Here is an 11,448-nt window from a genome sequence, read left to right on the forward strand (position 1 = left end):
AGTTGAAAAAAATTAGCAGAAAACATCCTTGAGGAGTGGTCCTGGAACCCGGCCTATTGGGCATCACAATATCTCAGTAACACCAACAAAAATGTACACCCAGCAACAAAACCGGTGTTGCCTGGCCAGACCTGACTTGGAGAGATCATGCCCCTCTTGCCCTGAAAGGTGGCCGACGTTAAACAACCGAGACATCGTAGGATGGTTCGAATGTGAGGAGGAGGGAAATAACCTATATCACTCAAAGAAATGCGCTGAAGAGAGAGAACTTTTTTATTCTTTTAAGAAATGTAATCTAATATTATTTCGAAACTAATTCCTCAAGATATTTAATCATAACTTTTTATTTGAATTTTCCTATCCTTTTTCTATATAAAATTTTCTTGAATAATATTGGAAATGACTATTCATATTAATATTCATAACACGGAAATACCCTTCGTTTGCCTTATCTTAAGCAATTGCTCTCTCTTTCTCTCTCTCTCTCTCTCTCTCTCTCTCTCTCTCTCTCTCTCTCTCTCTCTCTCTCTCTCTCTCTCTCATACACACTGTAGCCTACGTATTATATGTAGGGGCTAATAATGTATCGATTCAAATAGTACCTATTGGGTCACCAATCATTAATAAGTGGTCGTTGTTCAAAATTTCGAAGGTAATGATGTTTATAGGTTTAGTTGTTGATTTCAGTGTTTTCCTTTGATTTCAATCATGAGCCACGTAGCTCGGTGTGGTTGGGGTCAGCTTTTGTCACGGGCTACTTGGCTCCGGCCCTCTTAGGGAAAATAGTATTTTTTGCTATATCAATTATATTAGTCTAAGGTTGGAGATTTAAAATGCATCATCAGTTAACATTATCTATATTGTTTCAGAAGTGATTGGTTAAAATAAAATATGTGAAATGACATGCAATGAAAGTTCATTGGTGCATTATTATAGTGATGATAGGGCATAGGATGTAGGGCATAAAAGATTAAACTATCAACACATTGTTTACTCAAATTATCTGGTTCGTTGTCAATAACCTTAGATGTCAGGATGACGAAAAACTCCTAATCAATCAATCAATCAAATTATCGGGGCAAGTCGCTCACTTCCAAGCGAACTCCCTTCCCTGGTGACGATTGCTCAATGCTCAAAGGTCCAAGTCTAGCTGGCTTCGCCCTTCCCAAGGCAAAAGGAAATATTTCCTTAGCATTGAGTATTCCTATTATTATGATTTTATTTATCGTTTCATGTCCTGATGTCCAACACCTTAAAAGTGTTCCCCCGGTAAGCTCTTCAAGAAATCCATTACTCGATACTTGTTCAATGTCTTTCGCATATTTACATTGTTATTTATAGTTTTGATATAATTTTAAACACCTGGAAAGCAAACTGTATGAAATATTGCCATCTTAGTATATTGTTTTTCATTGACTAAAAAATCTTTCACCAGAAAGATCTCATCATAACTGTGAGACCTTTAAACCTCAAGCATGTGGGGATGGGAGTAGAAGGATATAACCAGGTGGGGGTTAAAGATAATGGTGGAGAGGTGGCAATTGAGTGATCTTAATGTATGGCTTGACGAGGTTTTCATATTAACATTTAAGAAGTGATGATGATGATGGTAATAACTCTATTGATAACATTTAATATCAATTATTCCAACTCACAATGAAAACGGGCAAATATCGTTCTAACATATCATTCCGACGTATATTAATTGGAATAGTCAGTTCCTACAATATATAAGGATTTTCTATATAAGAATATAATAAGGAATTCAAATATATCGGTGTGATTATATTTTTCGATAACTATTCTCGAAAATGATTGCATTTCTTAAAAGAATAAGAGATAAGACCTCTCTATCTCTTTCTTATATATATATATATATATATATATATATATATATATATATATATATATATATATATATATATGTATATATATATATATATATATATATATATATATATATGTATATATATATATATATATATATATATATATATATATATATATATATATATGTGTGTGTGTGTGTATATATATATATATATATATATATATATATATATATATGTATGTATGTATATATGTATGTATATATGTATATATATATATATACAGTATATATATATATATATATATATATATATATATATATGTATATATATATATATATGTGTATATATATATATATATATATATATATATATATATATATATATATATATATATATATATATATAAGTTTATTACAAGTCTACCGTACATATTCCTGTCGAATTCAGGAATCTGTTCTTAGACTTAAAAGCAACCCTTCTCCATTACGATAGCTGATTAGTGAGTTTGCAACACGTGGTTATTTATCATGAATATATATCAATAACAACGTATTGCAAGCACTAATCAGTTATAATTGTGGAGATTAGTTTATTTTAAATCTAGGAACAGATTCCTGATTTCGACAGGAATATGTACGGTAGACTTGTAATAAACTTGTATTTGTCTTGATAGCGTGGTTGGTTACAGTCTCTGCAAGCATGGTTTCGGCTAAGAGGCATAGATTCAAATTTCTGCCCAGCCAGAAGCTGTCATTAATGAATTTCTAGTGGATATTCAATCCCAAAGATAGAATTCGATATTGAATGCCATTGTAGTTGATATTTACATTAATTAAAATCAAGTGTTAGACACACACACACACACACACACACACACACACATATATATATATATATATATATATATATATATATATATATATATATATATATATATATATATATATATATACTGTATATGTATATATATTTTTTTTTTACTTTTTTTTCAACTTGCCAAGTTACAACCGTATTTGTGTCCGATCTATCGGAGTCCAGACATGGATGGCTATATATGAAATGTCGGACTAACTAACGGGTGTTAAGTACCAGGAGCCTGCATGGTTAGGAGCAGGTATGCTGGCTGTTTAGTTCGCCACTCACCTGGCTGAAGCGGGGTCATTTCATTCATATAAAATACCTGAAGTATATGCTCTATTTAATTGTAGCACCTCTTTGGCTCACATTTTGAAGTTACTTACCTCTAGCATCAGGGGCTTTTTGACCTCTTATTTTGAGGTGCCTTACCTCTAGCATTTGAGGTTCTTTAACCTCTATTTTTAGGTGCCTTATCTCTAGCATTAGGGTTTTTGAACCTCTATTTTTAGGTGCCTTAACTTTAGCTTTACGGGCTTTATGACTTCTATTTTTAGGTGCCTTATCTCTAGCATTAGGGGCTTTTTTACCTTTATTTTTAGGTGTCTTAACATTAGCTTTAGGGGCTTTATGACCTCTTTTTCGAGATGCCTTATCTCTAGCATTAGGGGCTTTTTGACCTGCTATTTTTAGGTGCCTTATCTTTAGCTTTAGGGATTTTCTACCTCTTATTTTGAGGTGCCTTATCTTTAGCATTAGGAGCTTTTTTTACCTCTTTTTAGTAGCCTAATCTATAGCATTAGGGGTCTTTAGACATCTGATTTTGTGGTGCCTTATCTAGCATTAGGGGATTTTGTATCTCTATGTTGAGGTGCCTTATCTCTAGCATTAGGATTTTTTTTTACCTCTGTTTTTAGGTGCCTTAACTTTAGATTGAGGGGCTTTATGACCTTCGATCAAAGGAATTAACCGGTAATGAAGTGTGGGACAGAGTTAGATGGAGAACGCTGGCCAGAAACATCGACCCCACATGAAAGTGGGAAACGATGCAAACAAAGAAGATGACCTCTATTTTTAGGTGCCTTATCTCTAGCATCAGGGGCTTTTTGACCTCTAATTTTGAGATGCCTTATCTCTAGCTTCTAGAATTAGGGTTTTTTTTTACTTTATTTTCAGGTGCCTTATCTCTAGCATTAGGGGCATTTTGACCTATATTTTGAAATCCCTTGTCTCTAACATTAGGAGCTTTTTTACCTCTGTTTTTAGGAGCCTTATCTCTAGCATTAGGGGCTTTTTTATCGCTATTTTGAGGTGTCTTATTTCTAGTACTAGGGACTTTTTTACCTTTATTTCGTGGTGCCTTATCTCTAGCATTAGAGGGTTTTCGACCTGTGTTTCAAGGTGCCTTATCTCTAGCATTAGTCTTTATTTTAACTCTATTTTGAGGTGTTGAGGTGCCTTATCTTTAGCATTAGGGTTATTTTTACCTATATTTTGAGGTGCCTTATCTCTAGCATTAGCTGACTTTTCACCTCTATTTTGAGGTGTCTTATTTCTAGTATTAGGGGCTTTTTGACCATTTGAGGTGTCTTATCTCTAACATTAGGGGATTTTTTATTTCGATTTTGAGGTGCATTACTTCTAGCATTAGAAGCTCTTTGACCTCTTTTAGGTGCCTTATTTATAGCATTAGGGGCTTTTTGACCTCGATTTTTAGGAGCATTACTTTTAGCATTAGAGTCTCTTTTACCTCTGTTTTTAGGAGCCTTATATGTAGCTTTAAGGGTGTTTTGACCTCTATTTGTAGGAGCCTTGTATATAGCATTAGGGGCTTTTTGACCTCGATTTTCAGGCGCGTTACTTCTAGCGTTAGAGGCTATTTGACCCCTCTTTTTTTTTGGTGCCTTATTTATAGCATTAGGGGCTTTTTTTACATCTATTTTAGGAGCCTTATATAAAGAATTAAGGGCTATTTTACCTCTATTTGTAGGAGCCTTGTATATAGCATTAGGGGCTTTTTTTACCTCGATTTTGAGGTGCATTACTTTTAGTATTAGAGGCTCTTTGACTTCTATTTTTAGGTGCCTTATTTATAGCCTTAGGGACTTTTTGACCTTGATTTTGAGGTGCATTACCTCTAGCATTAGAGGCTCTTTGACCTCTATTTTAGGTGCCTTATTTATAGCATTAGGGTTTTTTTTTACCTTGATTTTGAGGTGCATTACTTCTTGCATTAGAGGCTCTTTGCCCTCTCTTTTTAGGTGCCTTATTTATAGCATTAGGAGCTCTTTGACCTCTATTTCTAGGAGCCTTATATATAGCATTAGGGGCGTTTTTAACCTCGATTTTGAGGTGCATTACTTGTAGCATTAGAGGCTCTTTTACCTCTATTTTTTATGTGCCTTATTTATAGCATTAGGGCCTTTTTACCTCTATTTTTATGTGCCTTATTTCTAGCATTAAGGTTTTTTAACCTTATTTTGAGGTGCCTTATTTCTAGAATTAAGGGGCATTTTACCTCTATTTTGAGGTGCCTTATTTCTCGTATTAGGGGCTTTTTTACCTCTATTTCAAGGTGACTTACCTCCAGCATTAACGGCTATTTTACGTCTTCGCTTAAAGGCTCGTAGTTGCCGTTCTCTACTGTCTGTTCTAATTTTTCAAGTTCTTTAGTTTTTCAGTTTCCTTTGATATTTCATCTTCCAGTTTCCTTAGTTCGTCAATTTCCTTCGAGATTTCATCGTATTCTTTCCTAGTTCGCCAGTTTCCTTCTAGATTTCAAGAGAGATTTCAGTGCCATGTGTCCTCAGTTCGTCAGATTCCTCAGAGAAATCGATGGCATCCATGTCTTTGTCCATCAGGGCGTTGGGTAAAGACAGGAATGCTATAAATTTTCTCCGCATACGTCATCACGCTAAAGTAAACGAATTTTGGGACTATCCTGTTGAAGAACCACACGTCGCTCACCGTTCAGTTGAACCATTCTGTCTCCATCCTTATTACCTTAGTTACAATATTCTCCAATTATAGGACATCGTCGCAAAAGCCCAAGCAAAGGATCATTCAAGGCGTGTACATTATGTCCTTCAAAGCTCGACAACTTCTGCAGCAACCACCAAAACCAGCTGTAGATGAAGGTGTTTCGCAAGAGCTTCCTGTTGATCCTGTAATTGTAATATACAATTCTCACAGTCACCTCCCTGTTCCAAAAATAGTCATTAACAATGTTCACTGCGCTGCATGCTTAGTTTGAAAAAAAAGAGATCAGGTCTTCAGAAGTCATTTGAAGCTCGGGGCGGAGCCGTTCAGAACTGCTCCGGGAAGATTCTGTTCTGGAGTCATTCAGAACTCCATGTTAAGTCTACGGCTATGTCTTCTGAAGCCTTTTGAAGATCCCGGAAAATTTTCTTCAGGTGCCGTTCAGGGAGCTCCAGGAAGAATCTGTTCTGGAGTCATTCAGAACTCCATGCTAAGTCTACGGTTGTTTCTTCAGAAGGCATTTGGAAATCCGGGAAAATTTTCTTCCGAAGCCGTTCTGAGATTCTGTTCTAGGGTCATTCAGAACTCCATGTTAAGTCTATGGCCATTTCTTCTGAAGACATTCAGAGATCGGTGAAGATTTTCTTCCCCGCCCGAAGCCGTTTAGGATTCGCGAAAAAACTCTTCTTTCGTTTCAGTAAACCCTAGTAAATCATCATCATCATCATTATCGTCATCTTCATCATCATAATAATAATAATGATAATAATAATAATAATAATAATGATAATAATAATAATGATAATGATGATAATGATAATGATAATAATAATAGTAATAATAATAATAAACTACATGATTTGATTTATGGATTTGAGTCTAAAAGTTCTGAAGTCGTTCAATGCTCGGATTTGCAATTTGAAGGAAAAGTTAAGAGACTGAATAGGAAGATGAAAAGATAATTAATACTACAATTTATTACTTTCATTATTAAGTAACGCCTGAAGCGCACTCGGCGATTAAACTCGGGCGAAGGGTAATTGACGTTTTCAGCAAACCGCATTGAAATAACCGAAGGCTTCGACTTATTTTTTCAGGTTTGAGATTTAAAACAACCCATTTTCGGTACGAATCGATATCAGAGTCCTTCGAAACAGAAAATACGTCTCGGAAAATCGCATTTCATGAGTGCTTTTCTGAAGAATTCATTTTAGATAATCAATAATGATGTAATATTCACATGATTTTTCCAATGGAATTATTACTTTCTAGATTTTTTTCGAAGGCGATGGATGTTACTATGTGTATATGTTGTTTCTACCAGTGGTTTATATATTCACACACACACACACACACGCGAGCACAAACACACACACACACACACACACATATATATATATATATATATATATATATATATATATATATATATATATATATATAAAACATATATATATATATATATATATATATATATATATATATATATATATATATAAAACATATATATATATATATATATATATATATATATATATATATATATGTACATGTTTATATATATATATATATATATATATATATATATATATATATATATATATATATATATATATATATATATATATATATAAGTGTTGTATGTCCTAAGTGTACTATTCAGTAACTACCGGGGGTCAGTGTAAGAGCAAACTAGGCCCAACGCAATGTCTTGGAATGGCTCTCTCTCTCTCTCTCTCTCTCTCTCTCTCTCTCTCTCTCTCTCTCTCTCTCTCTCTCTCTCTCTCTCTCGATCTCGAAAAGTTTTGAACCGCTAATTATATGAAAATACTACTGCTGCTACTACCACTACTGTTACTGAAAATAATGTTAATAAATATGATTACAACAAATACAGTCAAGAAAAGTAATTTACTGCCACTAAAGCCATGAGAGGCTTCAAGTACTTATCTGCCATAAGGTTGTTTTATTCCGCTCTAGTTATGACCATTCCCCTTTGTTTACTGTTGTACATGAGGGTTCTAAGGTTTTCGCAACGCATACTTTTGTTATGCTCATTACAACATTTCGCATACTACAGCATTCGTACTCATCCTAATCCCCTTAGTAGATTTCATGATATAAAAGGAAGTCTTATAAAAATAACCCCAAAGTGGCCATCGTCGCGGGTTCAATACAAGATCGTAATTTATCACTTTTTGATGATCAGAAGGTGGACCCAGTGATATATAACAGCTATGGTATAATAAAGGCCCCTGAGCTTGCGTTGGGTCTGTCTCCTTTTCTTATTCCGTTTTCTGAATATTATGGTTTTGTTCTCTCAATTGAACAATATTTAACCTGAAGGCTGGTCTTTGCTATCAGTGTGCACCTGTGACTTCTGAGTATGGTAACGGCGAGTACGTGAATAATGATAGTGTAGACGCAAACAACTGGACAAGGCATTGCCTGAGCCAGCTATTCTGTATATTCGAGCGTGGCCTCCTGTGTTACATGCCCATTGCGAGCCGTTAGTACCTGATTAATCATAGTGAATGATGGATGTAGCTGATTCAACTGTACCCGTTGGTAGTGATGTACCATTTGAATGGAGAAAAGCCTAACATTACATCTAATGGAGAAATATAGAACATTCCTGCGTATGGCAGGTAAAATTGCGATCTGAAAAAAAAAAACATAAAAAACAAGAGCATATAATGAGCTATGCTTGTGTGTGAAGGTAATAAATGTTTAATGCACCCTTAAGACAGTCAAGAAACAATTGCACACCTTGCGTAGCCAACACAATAAGGGATTAGCGATAATTTTGGAATCCAAAAAGTCAGGCGCTGGCAGTGATGACATATGAATCCAAGTTCTGGTGCTTCGGAGACCTGGAATTTCTGAGTGGCGGAGAAATTCAAAGAGCACATTCTCTTTCGATACCCCCAGAAATGGTGAGTTGTTTAAAGATGTTCAGTTTGACATAATCATGTAAACTTGTAACATCCTTTTCCCAACTATATAATGATGCTGCTTCAATTAGTAAAACACATTTACGTTCGAAAATGCCATGTTTTATTAACACACACACACACACACACACACACACACATATATATATATATATATATATGTATATATATATGTATATATATATATATATATATATATATATATATATATATATATATATATATATATATATATATGATTTTTACATGCATGCATAATAGTTATGAGGTACAGGACATGCCACACAACCCATACTCCAGCCTGACCTCTTAGGAATTACTTGATATAAAGTGAAAAGTATAAATAAACGAATAGCCAATATACCGTAAAACGGGGAAGATACGTAGTCAGTACAGAGCGAACAGGCAAACTGCTGGTCGGTGGTCTCGGCTATGGTTCCCCACCATCATTGGAAACTGCTTTGCTGTGTGCTGCAGCATCATAGGTGCCCAATGACACCGTAGACCGGCTTTATGTCTTCTCTTATGCTCTCTTCTTCCTCTCAACCAGTTGTTAAAGGTTGCTTATGACTGGCAAAGGCAAGGAACCAGTCATAGAGGCTAAAATTATTGAAATGTGCTGAACATCCAAACCCATACTACTCCTAATATAGAGCCATGACCCAGTAGCTGTACGGTGCCCCTCCTCCCCAACCAAAAGAACGAAAGATTGTCATCCTGAACTATGGGGACAGTAAGTATTATTATTATTATTATTATTATTATTATTATTATTACTCGTTAAGCTACAACCTTAGTTGGAAAAACAATAGCACTATCCAAGAGCTTCAATAGGGAAAATATCCCTGTGAAGAATGGAAATAAGGAAACATAGAATAGTGTATCTGAGTGTACCCTCAAGCAAGAGAACTCTAACCCAAGACAGTGGAAGACCATGGTTCAGAGGACAGGACACTATCCAAGACTAGAGAACAATGGTTTAATTTTGAAGTGTCCTTCTCCTAGAAGAGCTGCTTACCATAGCTAAATAGTCTCCTCTACCCTTATCCAGTAGCCACTGAAAAATTACGGTGAATTAGTAAACCCCTTGAGTTAAGAAGAATTTTTCGAGTGTGTTAGTGTTGTCAGATGCATGAAGAAAGAGAAGAAAGTATAGACTAGGCCAGACTATTCGGTGTATATGTAGGCAAAGGAAAAAATGTACTGTAACCAAAGAGGGGTCCAATGTAATACTATTTGGCCAGTCAAATGTCCCATTAACTCTCTAGCAGTAGTATCTTAACGGGTGGCTTGTGCCATGGCCATCCTACGACCTATGAAGTTGTTTTTAAGTGTGAGACCCATGATTCCACAGAAAATGTGCTCGCAAATTCTGTTTTAGATCTCTTATGCTCATTCACTGTCGTATCTATTACTCTTTTGGAAGCTTTCGAAAGATGATTTAGAAGGGTTTGAAGGACAAACGACTTTTTTCGGCGTCTTATGATACCCGCCTTACAGTAAAGGCTCATGATTGTATCGTCGCAGGATTTGACTCATTTGTTACCCAACTATTTTGTTAGTTGCATTTAGCAAAGGTATACTCTGGAAACTATCCATTCATTAATATGCGTATTAATGCGAATGATTTGAGAAAACAATTGGTAGTTATGAAATGATATGAATATAACGCAAATACTTACATGTTTTATACATTAAAAAAGGTTATATCAACAAGACCCTTAATTGGAAACCATTCCTGAAATATGCCATGCGATGTAGCTTTACTAAAACAAAATAAGCATACGATTCTTGGTTTTATTGGTTCGAAGAGAGGATTATGATAAGTTGAGTAGGGACATTGGCTGGAAACTGTTGAATTAAAAGAGTAAATAGCGTGGCAGATATACTGATTAGTTTTTAGGGCTTACAAGTGGTGAATTGGAAGCACATCCTGAAATATATTACATGGAGTATGCATTTATGTATGATTGTATTGAAAACTATTTTGTATTTTCATTTTTTTTTTTTTTTGTAAACGAATTGATTTTTTACGAAGCACCAAATTATAATTCATAAATAGTTCATTTCCTAACCATTAGTATATATGTATACGCATAGGGAATAGTTTAGCAAAAAATAACATTACGATAACTTTTTGTTTATTAATATGCTTATTTTCTTCATTATCGGGTTGTATGTATTAAGCCAATTAATTATGCATAGTATGATTATCTCTTCATGCTTAATATTTTTATCAATTTATCCATTTCAGCTATGCCCTCGCCGACGCGGCCCATCGCGGCGTGTGGGAGCGAAATAGCGACCAGATTGTTGTGGTGACAGGGGAGAGTGGTGCGGGAAAGACCGAAGCCGCTAAACTGGTGCTGCAATACTTGGCTGCCATCACACCCCATGCCCCCAACCAGGCAAATGAACGTCTCCTGCAGTCCAACCCCGTCCTCGAGGGTAAGTACTACTTAGGGTTTTCATAATCACTCTCAATTGCTTCGTTTATGTTTGTTTTCGCAGACAGTACAAGTACACAAATGTACTATGGGTTATATTGTCGTCCATTGCAAATATCAAGGAATCTTTTACCCCGTCAGCATTCCCCGAGTTTTTCCCCTTTTTTAAATTAAATAATACAACTGTTGAATGAAATTCTGCATCCCAATGATTTATATGCCCCCGGTAAAATAATAACAATAACCGTTTTTTCTAATGAGGTTTGGTTTCAGAAAAGAGAAAAATCTTCCTTTGATATAGGTTTTTATCCGCATGAATATGCGGTTGCCAGCTCCACTCATTTTTTAGATGACTATGTACACTAAAACGTCCAGTCTTTT

At 35.2% G+C, this 11,448-nt stretch overlaps 1 protein-coding gene across 1 annotated transcript in view; it reads left to right on the forward strand.

Annotated features, from left to right (window-relative positions):
• LOC137617170 (unconventional myosin-Ia-like) overlaps positions 1 to 11,448 on the forward strand; it is a 265,917-nt gene that overhangs the window by 124,779 nt on the left and 129,690 nt on the right. Inside the window, exon 4 of the mRNA XM_068347029.1 lies at positions 10,875 to 11,068. Coding sequence (XP_068203130.1) covers positions 10,875 to 11,068 — 194 coding nt within the window. The remainder of the gene's footprint in view (positions 1 to 10,874; positions 11,069 to 11,448) is intronic.

Source organism: Palaemon carinicauda, chromosome 23 (assembly GCF_036898095.1).
Source record: "Palaemon carinicauda isolate YSFRI2023 chromosome 23, ASM3689809v2, whole genome shotgun sequence".
NCBI classification, from domain to species: domain Eukaryota; kingdom Metazoa; phylum Arthropoda; class Malacostraca; order Decapoda; family Palaemonidae; genus Palaemon; species Palaemon carinicauda.